This window comes from Chrysochloris asiatica, unplaced genomic scaffold (assembly GCF_000296735.1).
Source record: "Chrysochloris asiatica unplaced genomic scaffold, ChrAsi1.0 scaffold00028, whole genome shotgun sequence".
NCBI classification, from domain to species: domain Eukaryota; kingdom Metazoa; phylum Chordata; class Mammalia; order Afrosoricida; family Chrysochloridae; genus Chrysochloris; species Chrysochloris asiatica.
Window position 1 is genome coordinate 220,533 of NW_006408546.1, and position 19,427 is coordinate 239,959.

The 19,427-nt window shown below is 40.3% G+C and overlaps 1 protein-coding gene across 1 annotated transcript in view; it reads right to left on the reverse strand.

The window, feature by feature from the left end:
• The window catches only part of PLCL2 (phospholipase C-like 2), a 247,028-nt gene that overhangs the window by 81,984 nt on the left and 145,617 nt on the right, over positions 1–19,427 (reverse strand). Inside the window, exons 2-3 of the mRNA XM_006840000.1 lie at positions 13,340–15,829; positions 9,342–9,545 (exon numbers count right to left, since the gene is read on the reverse strand). Coding sequence (XP_006840063.1) covers positions 9,342–9,545; positions 13,340–15,829 — 2,694 coding nt within the window. The remainder of the gene's footprint in view (positions 1–9,341; positions 9,546–13,339; positions 15,830–19,427) is intronic.

Below are 19,427 nucleotides of genomic sequence, written 5' to 3' on the forward strand. Positions count from 1 at the left end.
GGTTTAATCAGTTTGATCCAGATGCTCTTCTTCCCTCTGAAGGTATATGGAAATGTGATGATAGTGAACACTGTAGCATTTGGGTGTGGAATCCGGATAGAGGATAAGGAATGTGAAGGTGAGACCTCACCTTCTTGGAAAGGTTGTAACCCTTCTCTCACCTTCCCTGGAACTGTAGCAAGAAAGAATTACTAGTTTAACAAATAAAGCTAAATGTTTGAAATCCTGTTCAAACCCATATATTTTTTACTTGCAAAGTGGAGAAAAACAGCTTAAATCCCTTCAGAGATTATAAACCAACTTTTATATAAGCTTATAAATCTTTCACCTTTACCCACTAGTGATTAAGTGTTAAAAGTATGTTAGACGTCTTTTAGGCCTAAAGATTAATCTATAATAGCTTGCTTGAACCTTTTCCTTTAGAAATAAAAATGTTAGATTGCTAAGAAAATTGTGTTGTACCTAGAAAATATCTTAAAGGTTGTTCCTGTGAATTGTTGTATCCTGTCCTTGAGTTTCTCCTTGAAAAAAAGTTAATAAAAGACTGGGGTAGAGATAATTCTGTGTGCATTCTTGGCAGCAGGACTATATGCCTGTCAGCTTGTATCCACTCTGGTCTCTGATCTCTCTCGCCCCTCCAGACATCCCACCTAGAGTTAGTTTTGAGTGCAATGTCTGCCACCGAACAGTCTGTCTGGCAGCTTACATCAAACCTGTGTGTCTGTCTTCTTTGTGTCTGTTTTCTCTTTCTCTCTCTCTCTCTCGTTGCCAGACACCCCACCTTCGTGTACTCACCCCCTTGTCAAGGCCGGACCCCGACACCCAAGGAAACCATTTTTAAAGATAACTTTTTTCATGTAATACTATACAAAACAGTTAAACTCCTGATTTTGGGGGCTATAAAGACTGTTGACTCCTTGGCTTCTATATGTTAATATGAATCTCATAAAACTTTTAAAACTTCAAGTGTAAAACAGATTGTTTTGGAAAATCTAAATTAATAAGCACAAAAAGCTAGAGAGAAGAATTATCATTGTTGTGATCACGGAAACGATGTTAAAATCATTTCAATAAATTAGATCACTTATATTAGCAGAGGGATGGGAGGTATGTGCCTAGGGAAATGAAACGCTAGTGAAATGTCAGATGAAATGCCACTCCATTCCTCAGAGTATTGGTATCATTAAGGAGTATAGTAGCACTCTATATTAAGTGTTTTCTACGAACTGCAAAGTTGGCAGTTCAAACCTAGCAGCTGCTCCTTGTGAGACAGATGAGGCTATCTGCTCTTATAAAGATTTACAGCCTCAGAAATCCCAAGGAATAATTCTACTCTGTCCAATACGGTTGCTATGAGTCAGAACTGATGGCAGTGGGCTTGGTTTGGGTTCTATCCAGACTTCACTAAAAACCAAACTCACTGCCACTGTGTCAACTCTCGACTCATTGTGGCTCCATGTGTTTCAGAGTAGAAAACTGTTCTTCAGGGTTTTCAGAGGCTGTGATCTTATGGATTGCCAGACTTTTCTTCCATGGCAATGCTGGGTAGCTACAACATGCCAATCTTTCAATTACAGCAACATTTTGAATGCAAACTACTTCTAGCATCCAGAGATCATAGTTGATTATTAGTCTCTTAAACTCAGGTTATGCAAGCTATATTTTCTCCCATCAACCTTTAATATAGGAGAGAACAAGCCCAGTCTTGGTATTGGACTGTACATAATGGATTCAACCAAGTTAATTTATACATATTTTAAGTGAAGTATTTAATATTTTTTGTATTCTGAAGTAGTAGTATAAAATATATGCTCAGATATTTATAATCAGATTTGAGTGGAATTTAACTATTGATGACAGTCTTTAAGTTCATTAAATCTGTCTTTAATATGTGTTAACATATGCAAAATGAGTTACATTCCACCTCTGTAGGAGCAAGGAAACCTGGTAACTTTGTGGGTTAAGCATCCGGCTGCTAACCAAAAGGCTGGTGGTTCAAAACCACCAGCTACTCCAAGGGTGAACGATGAACCATTCTTCTCCCATACAGATTTACAGCCTGAGAAGCCCTAGGGAGAAGTTCTTCTTGGTCCTACCAGGTTGCTGTAAGTCAGAATAGACTTGATAGCAGTGGGCTTTTGAGTTTCATGAGGACCAAGACTCAAAATTAGGATGCAAATGAGGGAGTTTCAAAAAGTTTGTAGACAAATATACGTAACAGATAATGGAATAACCTCACACGAGTAACTTTAATGTTCAAAATATCACAGATGATTGTTGAAAACACCTGGACTTTCTTGTTACATTGGTCATTCACCTGCATACCCCACATTGTTCTGATCTGGACTACAGAACAACAGTTGAACACCAAGGCCACTTGGGCTTTAATCCTGGTTCGGCCATTCATTTGTTGTAGCATGCAATTTGTTTCTATTTTTTTTTTTTTCATCTGTAAAGTAAAAGTACTGAACATATGGTCTCTGAGTTTTTTGATTACCAACCCTTAAATAGTCCATAGGCTTAATTCTGGGAAGAAGGTTTTACTGCTCAAAAATATGCAATGACTCCTTACTACCAAGTTTGGATTGGGCTGAAAATGTGTTTTTCATTTCTATACACTTTTCCATTCATGAATTTAGGTTGCAAAATTAGTTGCAATGGAGATGATTCCAAGTCATGGAGACCCCAGGTATGTCAGAATAAAACTGTGCCAATTTTTTCCAGACCTTTCTTCCTAGGTACCTCTAAGTAGACTTAAACTTTCAAACTTTTGGTTAGCAGCCAAGCACAGTCAATATCTGCACCACCCAGGGGTCAATTAGTTGTTTTTAGCTCTATTGAGTTGGCCCCCAACTCATGATGACTGCATACACAACAGAACAAAAGGTTTCCCAGACCATTGGGATCCATGGAGTTTTCATAGGGTGGTTTTTGGAAGTCAACAGTCAGGCCTTTCTTCTTTCAATTTGGTCTGGAGGTACTGATGAAACCTGTCCACAGCAACATACTCAGGCCCATCACAGATGGGTGGTGGCCACACATGAATGCACTGACCAGGGGTCTAAGCTGGGTCTCCTCCTGTCTGGGAAGTGAGATTCCACCACTGAGCCACCAGGCTGCCGGAGTCTCCCTGTTATCCTTAGTAATTAAAATCTGACTCACTCCTTAAAGCCTAGCTCACAGGCTAATGCTTCCTCTTTTAAGTCTTTCCATTTCCTGAAGTTGAAACTGACCACTCTCTCCTTTCAATATCCAAGTAAGTTCTTTATAAAGTTAAAAATCTATCTGTCTGTCTATCTATCTATCTATCTATCTATCTATCTATCTATCTATCTATCTATCTATCTATCTATCCATCCATCCATCCATCCATCTATTTAATAAACTGACTACAGAAACACTTCACCTCTTCTAATAAATAATAAGCTTCCTGAGAGAAGAAAAAGTCTTAGTTGTCTTTATTTTCTCCAGGATGCCTACAATAGTCCCTAGTACATAATTATTGTACTGTTACTGTTGTTGTTAAGTGCTATCCAGTCAGTTCCGACTCACAGCAATCCTGTATAGGGTTTCCGAGCAGTGGCTAGTGGATTTGAACCACAAACCTTGCAGTTCAAACCGACACTGTAGTTGAGTGCTTACCCTACAGCACCACACCAGGACTCCATTGTGCTATTAAGCGACTATGATTTGATTTTGACTTACAGACCTCATGTGACCAAGTAGAACTGCTTCATAGGACTTTCTAGATTGTTATCTTTATGGGATCTTTCTCCTGTGGAGTCACTGGGTAGGTTTGAAAAGCCAATTTTTCAGTCAGCAGCCAAGTGCTTAACTGTTGTCCACCAAGGCTCTGGTACTCAACAGAACAGTTTTGTTCTATGAGTGAACTATGCTGTACACACAGTAAAAGCTTAAGAAAGAGTGTAAGATTCAAAATTGAAAAAGAAGACACTGTTTTTCAATCACATTGCCACTTATATTCTCTCTTGTTGAAACAAACCAACTAGATTTTTACTGCATTCCACTTGAGAAGAACCTAACACTGGTATTTTATCTAAAGTGAATCAGTTATTTAAATAAAAAGCGAAATCTTGTAATTCTACAGTCATACCATATAGGACATAATATAGATTGTGCAATGACACCTAATAAACATGGTTGTTGTTGTTGTTAAGTGCTGTGGAGTCAGTTCTGACTCATAGTGACCCTGTACAGGGTTTCCGAGGCTGTAAATCTTTACGGGAGCAGAAAGCCTCATCTTTCTCCCACAGAACAGCTGGTAGTTTCGAACTGCTGACCTTGAGGTTCGCAGCCCGATTCGCAACCACTATGTTACCAGAGGAGTGGTGGGGAAATGTCCAACCATGAGTCTGATGCTCTATCAAAAAGAATTGGGCAGGTATGAACGTAGGGGCACAAGGGTCACAGTCAGAAAAGGCAAGCTGACTGGACGAGTCTTGCCCCAGGAAAGGAAGCTGAATCTCTAAGAAATTTGTAGTATTTAAGGACACTGGTCTCTTGGAGACAAAAAAGCCTCATTTAATGGGTTTGAGCAGGTGCCTTCCACTCAAGACTTACATGTCCTAAGTCCAGCATTGCTAACCAGCACCTGCTCAGTCCTCTCTATACCAGCCCAGTCCCCACTGTAGCTACTCCCTCCACTCATCTGCCCAGTCTAAGGAGGTATACTAGTTGTTCTCTTCATCCTCCACTCTTGACTGACTTTGACACCTGCCTGTCTGAACAGGATCTGTGCTCAAACCTCAGGACCTAAGGAGTGACCCTAAAGAGGGCAAAATCAGTCTGTGCAGCTATGAAGAAGTTCTGTTTGTTGCTGGATTCATCAAGACAATCTATGGCCAGGGTGACTATACAATTAATTGATACTTCTAAGAATTAATGGGGGAGGATTATTACTAATTATGCTGGGAAAACGTATAAACAAGGTCTGCTCCAGGAATGCTGGGATTGTGGCCACTCTATGCCTGGGTGTTTTTTTACTAACCTCCATATGGGCTTATACTTGGTTCACAATTCCATGATTGCTTTTCATAAAGAAACAGACACATTTCTGATACACTACTTTGTTGATAAAAATTTAGAAACTGAAGCATTATCTAGAAACTGAAGCATTATCCAAGTCCTGATCATATATATATGCATCCGTATGTGGCATTGTAGGATAAGCACTGGATCGCAAAGTCGGTTTGAACCGTAAGGTTAGTGGTTCAAATTTACCAGCTGCTTTTAGGAAATGTCACTATAAGTTTCAGCAGCGTAGATCAGTAATAGCTCATGCTGTGGCGAGGGATTTTCTCAAACTATTCTGACTTCTCATTTGGAGCCTTCATATTATAAATGGGAAATGAAATAAGATCATATTTCTAAGATTAATTTTGGGTCAAGCTCAATATCACATTATAAAAAATGAAGAGCTATATTTAAAGTTACAGGCTGTCCAAGCCCTTTCGTACATTTCCCATCAATATTTAATCTATTCGTTTCAGTAGCTTTAACAAATTAATTGTTTCACAGTAAGAATCCATTAAGTCACTAAAACAGGACTATAAAATATCACAAGAGTTATAATATTGCTGTAGCAATAATTTGAATTTAATTTTAAATATTGTACAACTTATTTTATCAGGTGGAATTAAAATAAATCTATAAAAGGAGCTCTGGTAATGTAGTGGTTACGAATCAGGCTGTAAACCACAAGGTCAGCAGTTCGAAACTACCAGCTGTTCCGCGGGAGAAAGATGAGGCTTTCTGCTCCCGTAAAGATTTACAGCCTCAGAAACCCTGTACTAGGGTCACTATGACTCGGAACTGACTCCACGGCACATAATCACCACCACCATAAAAACCAGGGCTCTAAGACAGAACAGTTACTTCAATTATACATTTAAAAGAAAAAAAAAAGTAATTTTACAATCTAAAAAGGATAAACACACTAACACATTCTGTTTACTATTTCTCTAACAACATCACTGTAAAGCTATATGCAAAAAAGACTTATCCTTTACCAAGAATAGGAAAGGGCAGGGAAGCAGGAGGTACTGAGCTATTTCTGTGCCAGATATTAGGATGTGTGTGCAGAGATTGCTGGTGTCCTTAAAGATCTCAGACTAAGAAGCCAGACCAGCTCACACTCCTGCTCTGGATCTCACCTAGGTCCTACGCATGAACCCTCACCAGTCTATCCCATCAACACCTTCATGGGCACACCCCCTCCCTTCCACCAACCCTGATTTCAGAAAGTATTAAAAGGTCACCATGAACACATGTCATTGCATGATCGCCACAGAAAGCAGTAAAACATCTGAATGAATGAATCAGGTTAGATTTTGGTCAATGAAATCGGGTGACAAAATATCTAATAATTTTTATCTGTGTCTTAAGCTCAAAAGGCACTTACAAATGTCAACTATTCTTTTTTTTTAATCATTAAGTTGTTTTTGTTGTTAGGTACCCTCAACTCAGTTCTGATTCATAATGACCTTAAGTACAACAGAACAAAACACTGCCCAGTCCTATGGTCCATCCTCAGAATTGTGATTATGGTTGAGTTCATGGTTGCTGCCACTGTGCCAACCCATCTCATTGGGGAACTTCCTCTTTTTCGCTGACCTTACAGTTTTCTAAGCATGATGTCCTTCTCCAGGAACGGGTCCTCCAAAGCACAAGAGACAAAGTCTTCCATCCTTACTTTCATAGAGCATTCTGGCTGTACTTCTTCCAACACAGATTTGTTGACTCTTCTGGCAGTCCAAGGTACGTTCACTATTCTTCTTCCACAACATAATTCAAATGCATTGGTTCTTCTATGGTCTTCCCTATTCACTGTCCAACTTTCAGATAAAACATATAAAACAACTGAAAATATCATGGCTTGAGTGAAACACACCTTAATCCTCAAAATGACAGCTTTGCTCTTTAAAGAGTCTTTCGCAGCAAATTTGACTAATGGAACATGTTGTTTGATTTCTACACTGCTGCTTGCATGAGTATTGATTTTGGATTCAATCAAAATCAAAAGTCTTTGACAGTTTCTATCTTTTCTCCACTTATCATTTTGTTATTTATTTGTTCAATTGTGAAAAATTTTGTTTTCTTTGCACTGAGGTGCAATCCATATTGATCTTTGATCTTCAGTAGTAAGCGTTTTAAGTTCTCTACACTTCCAACAAGCAAGGTTGTATCATTTGCATATTACATTTGTTAACAAGTCTTCCTCCAATCTTGATGCCACATTCTTTCTTCTTCATATAATCCAGTTTCTCAGATGATTTCGTCAGTGTACAGATTACCTAAACACAGTGAAAGGATACAACACTGGCCCATACCTTTCTTGATTGTAAACCACTCACTATTCCCTTGTTCGAACTCTTTTAAGAGTTGAGAACTAATGAGGTACTCTGGATCACAGCATGGAAAAGCTATTCTCATCTTTCCATTTTTAGCTCTTTCCTATCATTCCATTTTCCCCTCAAAGCAATCTAAGTACAAGCTTCCTCTGAGGGTTTGCTCCTCAGTCCCCTCCATCTACTAGGTTCTAGTAGACAGGATGACTCCTTGAGGACAGGAGCTCCTCCTGCTAATCTTTGTGGCCCCTTCAGCACACAGCCTAGTGTTTCACCCAGGGATTACCAGATGCATTTAACCCTGGCCTTCCACTGTTCTGCAAGGCGGATGCCGTTCTCTGTGGTTTGCTTGCAGTATCTGCAGCTTAGTCCCTGTATGTCTTGTACTTTATCATAAACTCCAAGCTGTAAGGAGCAGGGAATGATAAGAATGTGTTGAGCTTCTAATTACAAGTTCAGCAGTCTGAGTCCACCAGGAGCTTCCCAGGAGAAAGAAGGGGTTTTCTGCTCCCGTGAAGATTTATAGCTTCAGAAACACTATACAGGGTTGCTATGCGTCGACTCGACAGCACACAACCAGCACTGCATTGGAACATAGGAAACAGCTCAAAGAGAACTTCACAAGAAAATAAAATAATAAGCTTTTTAAAATTTTGTATTCTTTCAACGTGTACTTCCAGGTCCTATTCACCCAAAGGCAAAAGAAAGCCTTTTCCAAAATAGGCTCTCTAGACTTTTGGTTTGGGAACCTGTCCCTCATGTTCAAGTCAACTTGTGAAATAGGGTACACTCTCCCTCTCCCTCGCAAGAACTAACCATGTCAGCAAATATAAGGTCCTGAGAAGTCCTATGGTAAATAATTCTAATATATTTTTTTCAGAAAAAAAAAAAAAAAATATTTCCCCAAATTATTTCACCACGGCACCCATAGCTTGTGCAATATTTACTTACTAACATTCCAAGAAACTGAGACTCCCCAGAATCCACTGTGGGAAATGCTGGTCTAAGGTGTTTCCCCTTCCCTTGAGTTGAATAAATCTCTCTTAATTACATCTTTCATATCCATTTATAAAACTGTAAAACTCATTTCTATTAAAGTTTATGATGCCAATCCTGCTTTGTCCTTGACCACAGCAGGCTACATGAGAAATAGCCTAGCATTTTGTGAGGTCAGCTTGTGCTTTTAGTGTGAAGGAAGTGAGAGATAAGAATTCTTACTCCCCGGCCCAAGCACCCTGAATAGTGATGTTGTGAGAGACTCACAGAGAGTTCTGACCTTACTCACAGGAGATCTGACATTGGAGCTCAAAATGGGTAGTATTCACCTACTAAATTCTATCATAGAGTTCTAACAAATCAGAAAGTACACCAAGAGCAGGATCCAAGAAACACCGTAAGTGCAAAATACCTTAAGTGTCATATTCTATGCATCCTGAAGGACAAATGTTAAACTGATAACAGGTCACAAGTGTCTCAGAGAGTTGCTATAAGGCAGGAAGCTAATCACACAGTGCTAGAAGTGCTACAAGTGTCTGCCCAGATGACATATATGATTGAGTTTATTTTTTTAAAAAATTAGATTTCTCACACTTAGCAGTTTGGAAAATGAGAACAAAATAAAAATGAGTGTATTGATGGCTAATTTCAGGAGGGGGAAACCCCTCTTCAGATTATGTGTGGAAAATGGAGTATCTTTTAGAAACCTATTCAGATATATGCAGTTCTCAAGAAGCTTCTTCTTGTTCCAACTGAAGCCAAGATCTCAGAATCCTGCTTTTTTAAAAACACAAGACCAAACAAACACTTAACTCTTTGACATACAGCTAAGTCAGGGGCATGCTTTTTCCAATAAAGGTCATTGAAGTATGAAGTAGGAAAGCACACTTTAGCAAGAGCTTCCCTGATATGTCTGATGTATTGTCTTAAGATACTTTGCGCCCAGGTGATAAACAAGGGTGAACAATGACTACTCACCGTGTCATAGGTCGTTACAATCTTCTTTAGAACCTCAGGTACGATCCCCTGCAACTCCATTGTGGGATATTGCTCGCTGAGATTCAGTACCACCAGGGGGGCGTTATCAGGCCCCAGGAAACGAGGAGAGACTGCCAACATGCACTGCATGAGATTGGCCACAGAAGAGAGCCCACACAGCTCCTTGAAAGACACCACTGCATTCTGTGAAGCAGAAAGAAGGGGGTGCTTTAAAACTAACCCAGGCTTTTAGTTTCTTGTGTGTATGATATGTGACATATCTAATTACACTTGAATCTCCTGGTACAACAATAATTAGCAATTTATGACAGAACTGGCTAATGATTATTTTATTCTTGGGAGGAGGGAAGATGGCCATTTTCCAAAGTAAATATGATTATAGAAATTTATCAAGAGCACTGAAAATGCAAATAAGTCAAATTCTTCTGAAGGGCAAAGCCTCTGTTTAGATCAAAGTTCAGAGTAATGGTAATATTGACATGCAATTATGAGCAAACAAAAAGAATGACTTCTGCATTCAAAAAAGGTAAAGATAAAGAAAACAAAATTGAATCAGGCATAAAATAAGTATCACATACACCAGCCATCCTAAAAGGAAAGGAAATTTTGTAAGGTAGAAAGCTGACTCTCTCTCGCTCTCTCACCTGTTTATGCCTCCTGGTCCAAATCTAAAGGACCTTTGAGGACACACTAGTGTTCACTGCTGTCTGTGCCCAGTGGGTGTCTTGATTCTTCCCCTATTCACATCTTTACTGATTGTAATGCTCCTGCTTATCTTTTTTTTTTTTTTTTAATCACTAGACAAATGCCATTAAAATATCCATTAGACAAAGCCCTTCAAAGATGTAAAATGGCACAGCTGGTACCCTTCGAGCCCTGGCATATTGAACATGACCTTACTCACTGCCATGCTAAAAGTGTGGACAGAGAGCCTTAGCTATAATCTCTGTTACGTAGTTAAAGTCACACAGGAGTACGTCAAGGTGGCCCTGCTGATGTTGAGGCCCACACTCTTTATCGCTATGTTGTTGTTGCTAAGAGCTGTTGAGTCAGTTCTGACTCACAGTGACCCTGTATAGGGTTTCAGAGAAGCCAATCTTGTGGTTCAAACGAACCTTGCAGTCCACTGTTTATCCTCTAACATCACACCAGGACTCCCTTTACTGCAATGCTACAGCTATATTCCGGTACTGTTGTTAAGAGCTGTTGGGTGGATCCCAAGACAGCAACCTTGTGGTTCACAGTCCAGTGTTGATCCTACGATGCCACACCAAGAAAGCAGGAGCCAGGGGTGTTATCCCAGACACACGGGTTCCTGATCTGGGCTGACCCTCCAGTCCCTCTGCCTTTTGCTCTCAAACACCTTGGTTCTTAAGAATCAACAGTATTTTGGTTTTAAAATAAAAATTTCATTCTTGATAAGACTGCATAACATATAGGCATCAAACAATATATCATTATAGTCAGAATCACTTTGATACTGGCCACATATAAAGAGAAAAGCATTATGGTAATATTCCTCAATCACCGTGTCACCCTTCCCTGTTTTATTTTCTTCACAGCGCTTACCTATATCTGCAGTTATCCTATGTGTTTATTCACCTGCCCACTGCCTCTTTCACTTGCCAGTGCTCAACCCCACTCAAATAAAAGCTCCCTGAGGGCAGACAGTTGACAAGTTTGCACACCCCGGTGTCCCCATGGTGTACCCTGACATTGCAGGGCCTGTCAAATGGCCACGGGATGAGTGTCTGGTCAGGCGAGCAGAGCCAATGCCTGTGGAATAGACAATGTTTGAGCTTTGGTGGGTCCTCCAGGGATTTGTGTGTCTCACGCACAATAGCAGTAGCCCTGTGGCCGGGGACAGTGGCTCCCTCAGAGCTGAGGGCTGAGGATTTACCAATCCTCAGAAACGGAGAAACGTCTTACACATTTCTGTAATGAGTCTATGTTGAGGGAAAGAAAATAAAATTTCCCCATCATCGGCAGATCTTTTTATGAACAGTGCACTTACTGAATTGTTTGATGGATAAAATATGTTAAATTTTCTGAGTCAAATATTTTACTTACTGGTGGCATCCTCCACATAATGGTCATTAAAAACAAATAGAGCTGTGTAAACATGCACTGAGCACCTGTTGTACACAGAGTACTTCTCACACCCCAGGCAGGTGGGGGCTGAGGTCTCTGGGAGGGAGGGCCCCTGCAACGAGCTCTGTGTCACTCGGGGGCCCTTAGTAGACTGAGAGGTGCTTAAGTAAATACACAATTCTTTACTGATTGCTTTTAGTTATTATCTCTTCAGAGGTAGTTATGATCTCCGTTTACTAAAATAATATACACACTGATACACCATGTATTTTATTTACACAATAGCTGTCCATGTTTCAAAAAAAATTACTAAAACCAAGAGGAGGCTCAGTACAAACACAATGGCTCAGTACAAACACTATAATCCTGGTGTTGGAGTTCTGGTGTAGAAAGCACTAGTTGGTTTGAACCACAAGGTTGGCAGTCCAAACCCACCAGCTGCTCCTAAGAAACCCTATACAGGGTTGCTATGAATTGGAACCCACTCAACGGCACTTAACAACAACACAGAGTCCTGGTGTGGTGCTGTGGGATAAAGAGCTGGATTGCAAGGTCTGTTTGAACTGCAAGGTCGGCAGTTCAAACTCACTAGCCACTCCTCATAAACCCTATACAGGGTCACTATGAGTCAAATAGACTAGGCAATCCTTAACAACAACATTTGCTAAATTTAAAAACATCAGATAATCATTATTATTTCATTTAGACAAAACTATCCAGTGGAGACAGGGTATACTTTAGGTTAAAGCACTGGTCAGTTTGAACCACAAGGTCAGCAGTTCAAACCACCAGCTGCTCCTCAGGACTCTACAGGGTCCCTATCAGTCAGAACTGAGTCAACAGCATTTAACAACAACAAAGTCCTAGTAAAGGAGCCCTGGTAGCACCAGTGGATAAGCCCTGGACTGTAACTGCAAAGGCTGCAGTGCAAATCCACGAGCTGGTGTTCAGGAAGAGGAGGCTTTCTGCTCCATAAAAGATTTATAGCCTTGGAAACCCTACAGAGGGTCACTATAAGTCCGAATCCACTCAAATGAATGACACTGAGTTTAGTTTTTGTTTTGTATAGTCCTTGTGATGCAATGGTTAAAGTGCTTAGTTGGTAACCAAAAGGTTGGCAGTTCAAACCCACCAACTGCTCTACAGGAGACAAATGTGCTTCCATAAAGATTACAGCCTTAGAAACCTATGGGGCAGTTCTACTTTGTCCTATAGGGTTTCTACGAGTTGGAAGCAAGTAGATGGCAACAGGTTTGGGTTTCTTACAGCTCCCTAAGATAGTACTTGAACCTCTTCCTTTTATGTTGATAGGGTATCAATTTGTGTTCCAGCTGCTGGAATATTCTGAAGTACCAGAGCTTCGATGTCTACTGTTAGGGAAAGCAGCACAGTTTTGAGCCGTCATTCACAGGGACTAGGATGGCAATGTGGAAGACAGCATCAAGTCTGGTTTATTCTAACATGGAATCAATAGTTTCAGCATCAACTATGGGTGGTGGTTGTTGTGCGCCATGGAGTCGGTTACGACTCACAGGACTCTGTACAGGGTTTCCAAGGCTGCAAATCTTTACGAGAGCAGAAAGCCTCATCTTTCTCTCGCAGAACCGCTGGTAGTTTCAAACTGTTGACCTTGAGATTCTTGAGATTTGCAGCCTGATTTGTAACCACTACACAATCAGAGCTCCTTAGCATCAACTGTAGTTTTGGAAATGTAAATGATAGAACATGAGGCTAGTACTGAACATTCTAATACTCAATTAGAAAAACAAATGATCTGAAATTAAATATTCTCATTAAAAAAAAAAGGAATCTTAAACAGTCTTAAACTACGCACATGCACTAAGTAGGAAAACGGCTGAGGCAATGTAGAACCACAAAAACGTTACCTGCATGTTCTCTCTCAGATCGGTGGCATCCCGTATGGGGGGCTGGGCATTCTTGAAAACCTCATCTACAGTTTTAATCCACAGTGTTCTCAGTGATGCATATTCCCTGGACTTCTTCCCTTTTCTCACAGACAGGCCTCTCTTGTGAGGTTTCCCTCCTCCTCTTCGGTTAGTAATAGCCACGTGGACAAATAAAGAAGCGTGTGCGAGGACCTCTCCAGTCAGCGATTGCAGGGGCACATGGCGGTAGCCTGTCTGTAAACATTCAAAGGGAATTGTGTACTGACCTATAAATTCATCCCCGATGTAATCATCATCTAGCACTACGAAGCGTACCATGGCCAGTTCAGGTAGGTTGATCTGAAATTCAAAGCTCTCGTCGAAAATGGGAGTGTCTCCATTCTGGTGCACAGTTTTGGTCCTTTGTTCTGCACAATCAGCAGGGATGCCGTGAATTTCAACATAGACGTAAGGATCCACCACATCACCTTTGGCACCTGATCCTTTGGGTTTGGGAAAGTTCTGCCCGCTGATGATTTTAATGTGAAGAAGCTGAGGTGAAACTCCTGGGACTGAGTCTTTTGTATTGGCGCTGAAGAAGGAGACTTCCTCCCTCATGATGGCTGGCCGGAGGACATAGCCACAATTCCCATTCTGTCTAAACCAGCCGATGTTCAGGTCCATCATCAATCCTGGTGTCTGAAAGTTCATGGCTACTATTTGACAGCCACATTTCCAAAAATCTTGAGGGTTCATGTTACTAGAGTCAATTCTCATTGGGCTAGGAAAAACCCGAGCAAGAAAACGCTTGTTATAGTTTACAAAGTCCCCTGGATTTTCATTGGCGTATTTGCTGGCAAGCACTTCATTAAAAGAACAGACTTCCCAGTACTTCTGAACCTGAAATGACACCTGAAATTCTTTGAACTGAACTGATTTACATATGCTGACCAGCTCAGAGAGTTCTTTACAAAGCTGAAATCGCTTCATAGGCACATGGTTGGGCTGCTGCTCTGCATTCTCCTTTCCCATCCTCTGAGACATTTCTGCTCCTTCATCCTCATCAGTAACATCTCCTTCTACTCCAGAGCAATTTGAGGAAAGCTTCTTTGCTTTAATCAGTATTTTTCCTTTTAGGGCATCTGGGGATGGCAGATAAGACTCCTCCACATTAGGTAATGTTGTATAGAGCCTATCTCCTAAGATTTTCTTCATGTGTTGAACCATTATCTTCTGTTGTTTAATAGAACAGTGGTTTTCTAAACACAAAATAAGAGGATACTCTGAAGCAAAGAATGCATACTTGTTAATAATATCAACGACACTGCGGAAGACTATCTGGGAGGTCATGGTGTGGCCCGTGTAAATGACAGGTTCATTATCTGGCCCATCCCATACATCTAATTCAACACTCCGGCAACCCATTTTAAGAGCTCGAATGTATCCTGTGATATCAGAGGGACCCCGGAACTGATCCTCTATTAAGTATGTATTATGAGATGAGTTTATAAAGTAATGAGACAAAGGTTGCTTCATATCCTGACAAACTTTCTTATGCTCCGGATCAAATATGTAACAGTCAGGTGACATAAGGTAATTTGTGAATCCATCTATGGAGAGCCAGCCTTTTTCCTGACCCTCTTTGGATGGCTCATATTTGTGAATAATTTCAAGGCTTATTTCCTCATTTATATGTGCCACACCCTGCTCTGCCTCCAGAAACATCATAAGGTCCTTGGTATCAAGGAATTCTTTATTGCTTGAAAACTGAACTAAAAGGAAATAAATTTCGGGTCTAGTACAAAGCTCATGGAAAACCTCAATAAACTCGTCCTTTGTGACTTCAGTCCCAGCTTTGTCCTTGGATTTGTGTAATTCTTTGAACTTCAGCTCAATTTTGCTAGTTTTCAAACCAGGATTGAGGTTTCTGATGCATTGCACAGCATTACACAGAGTGACATGTCCAAGGTCATCTAAATCTACTTCACTAAACATTTGGGAAACCCAAGAAGTCCTCATGTTGTCTTGGCTGCTTTCTAACATATCAAGTGTATGTTTTCCATAAGAAATTAGATACCGCAGTCCGGTAACCCAGATGTTTGCAACATCTGCAGAGTTGGCAACCAAATCAAGTGACTCATAATTCTCTCCATATATGACTGAAAATGCACAGTCTTCAGATATCTGTTCAGAAATGCCATTGCTGCGGAATATGTCTGTATTTTTTCCTGTTCTCACTTCCTTAATGGATTTAATATCAATCTTGGCCTTCTCAGAATCTTTCTTGGACGGCTCCCACCTCAGGCTCTGCATGTCGGCGTCCAGTAAAAAATATCTATGGTAAATTCTAGAGTTGGACCGGACCTTTTTGAGTTCTGAACCCTCCAGCATTGAATTGATACAATCACTGGCACTGCTGATCTTCTTCTCTGTTGGCATGCTGCTGAACGATACAGTCTTTTTCCGTTCTCTTCTCTGTTTTGTACCATCCTAGCAGAGGGGGAAAAAAATGGAATTAGAGTAACATAAACATAGGTTTCTATGTTCAAGACTAGGAACATAGATTTTATTTCCTTTAAAAATAACAAAACAACACCAGACTGTTAGAACTTCCTGTTCTATGGCCTATGACAAATAATACTCATTCATATCTAATATTCAGAAGTGGCCTTGGAGTTTGCAACTTAATACAAACAGGTAAGCAATCATTATTCAATAACTGCAATCCATGTTATGTCAAGAAATGCAATTTAAGTAACATACCACAAAATCCTGTAATATTGAACTGACTACATTCCAACGAGATGGATTGGCCAAGTGGCAGCATCGATGGACTCAAGTGTGGCAACAGTAGTGAGGCTGTCTCAGGATTGGGCAGAGTTTTGTTCTGCTGTGCATTAAGTCGCTATGCGTCGGTACCAACTAGATGACACCTAACAACAACATAATTCGCAGGGCCCAAAGCAAAATGAAATGTAGGACCTTTGTTCAAATATTATTGGAAATTTCAAGAAGGTGTGAGTCTGTGTGCTGCACAGGTCATGTGCTCATGAAGCTGGTCCTGCTTGTAGACCCACTTCTATCACCGGCACAAATGCTTGTCGCCAAATCAAGGGACTCAAAATCACCTGTGCTACCTGCTTAGAAGCAGATTCCCAGGTCCCTGGAATCTGGGGCTGGTGCCCAGGAATTTGCATTCAAGAAGCATCCCAAGTGATGGGGAGACGTACTACAACTTATAAACCACTTTCTGACCACTTGAATTTTCTAAGAATGTCTGGGCTGTTTCTGGAAGAAGATGCAAATACTAAAACCAGAAACAGCCGGGAATGAACCATTAAAGACCAAGAGTGTGTTAAATGGTAAATTCTGGAACTCCAGCAGGAATTCTGGACTCTTTAGAGTTTCATATTATATCAGTCACGGTCCTAAATAGATTAGATAAAAATGGCTTTACTGTTGCAGTTGTACCAAGTTTGGTGGGAGGCCTACATTACAGCTGAAGGTGCCACTAAGATTTAGCAATGGATTTATTGAAACCTACTATAATGTACCAGATTTGGAACAACGTCACCTATGCAATGCAAATATTAATGGATTACTACCACTATGAAGGTGTGGCGCTGTGGGCTAATGCGTCAGACTGCAAACTTGTTTGAACTGCAAAGTCGGCGGTTCAAACTCATCAGCTACTCCTTGAAAACCCTATACAGGGTCGCTATGGGTTGGAATTGACTCGACGGCACTTCACAACAACAACAACAACCACTATGAAACAGAAAGCTTAGGAGGCGTCTGCTTTTAAAGAGTCTGCATCACCAGTAATGCACTCCCTTACCTCCCCTGCATACTGGAACAGGTTGCCACACTATGCAGCTGCCGTGTACATTTAAGTCCTGTCCTGGTATAAGTGCCTTTATTATTACTATTATTGTTTATTTTTAATTGCTCAGATGACCTCACAAAACCATTAAGAACTTGAACTGAAATAAAAGAGTATTTCAGTTAGGTTATATGCCTTTCAGGAAGTGTATAAAACCTGATATGAAATTCTAATAAAAACTATTGCATTCATACATGAAAAATAGGGATGGGGTGAGGATTATATTGCTTTCATGCAATAAAGAAAACAGCATGCATAAGAGTATGCAAAGGCAATTCTAATTTTCCTACTCTAGATAGAATCCATATTGAATAAAACCTTCTTTATATTTTAAAAAGCTATTATGCTATGTTCTATGCCCGAAATTCAAAACCACTTTTACTTTGGACTATCTACACTTCCAAAAGCAATTTTCAAAAGGTAATTAAACTTTAAATCATATGGGGATCATTTCGCTGAAAGTTTCAAAGTGAACTAGAGAGGCGGCTGTGATCTGAATGCCAAGATAAAAATGTAAAAGCCACAAGGCCAAGAATTTCTTTACATTCATATCCTTAGAACAGTAAGTGCAAAAGATGTAAAGACTGTGGTGATTGTATCCAGAAGATGTACTGTATTACCACCATTCCAAATCCTTAAGGCAGAGATTATAGTCTATTTATTTGAGTAAGTTGGCATGCAATTAAATTTGTAATCAGCCATGCATAAGAGTATGAAATAAATGTATAAATATCCTATTTTTCAAAATGAAGACTGTCTATACTTTAAAAGAGACACATCTATGCTGTGGGTTAATGTGCTGGGCTGCAAAGTTGGTTTGAATCATAGGATCAGTGGTTCAAGCTCACCAGTTGCTTCTCGGAAACCTGATACAAGGTCACTATGGGTCAGCTCCAACTAGACAGGACTTAAGAACAAAGTTCTTTATTAAAGACAGAACGCTAATTACATAACCAAAGTTTATTTTCCTTATATTTTGGTACCAAGAGTGCCACTAGTGAAGTCATGAAGATAAATGGTGATGTTTACTTCTTTATTCATTAATATATATATATAGCATTTTCTTTAACTCTGCAATATTTCATTGTGCCATTTTTGTTTTTACATAGAAGTTACTATTTTACCACCACACTCTCATTTGTTTCAAACGAACATTTCAAATTCATAGGTCTCTGTTATTAAAGGGGGAAAACCAAACTGTAAAGTGGGTTAATAGCATGCACATGAGCACATACACACTCACAGGCCCACATTCCTGGGCCTGGCAGCAGCTTAAATGTCAGACTTGTGACTTTAAAAGTAATGTCTTGCTTTTCACAAAGCAATCTACATTTTGGTTCCTGACTTCTAATCATCAATCTCAGACACGTGAACATGCCAACCACTAGGCACAGGCTGATGATCCGAGAACAGTAGAGACACCCCTTTTCTAAGACTTCCTGCCACTTCTTCCGGCTCTATCTGTTGCTGCCTGGAACCATTCCATCCTCTGAACAGCATACCCAGGCCAGAATCAGAAGGTCTATATTCTTCCTCCTCTCCCTTAAGCAGATACAGCTACAAGAAAACATCATTAGAGGAGATGTGGGCCTAAAGACCAGCCAGGAAGAGAACAGGTGTGAGCCTGTTCTGTTTACTGGATGGACTTGCATCACTGGCTGGAAGTCACAGGAGATGTGATGACAAGAGAGGGAGGCAAGCTGGGGGCAACAGAAGCACTTCTGTGGGAGGGAAGGAAAACTGGAGTCCAAAGACAGGTGGAGGTCTGCGCCTTAACTTGTCTCCCTCTCTGGAGTCTTTATCCCACTCCTCATTTCTATCGGTGTTCACTCTTTAGCCCAGCAGTGACCAAATGCTTGCCTAAGCTAAGATGCTGGTCTATAGTAGAGTTAATATCTATTTCTCTGTTGCTTCTTAATGTTGCTGTTGTTAAGAGCTAGTGAGTTGTTTCTGACTCATAGTGACCCTGTATAGGGTTTCTGAGGAGTGGTAGGTTTGAACCGCTGACCTTTCAGTTAACAAACCAGTGCTTATCTTATAGTGCTACACCAGGACTCCACTTCTAAACATAGATTGATTTAAATTTAACAATTTAAAGTGACCAAACTATATGAACTAAAAATACTCTATTTTTTTTATTAAAAGAAAACTAAATGCATAGAATTTATACACAACAATCACCTAAAGCCAGAAAGGCAATACAGG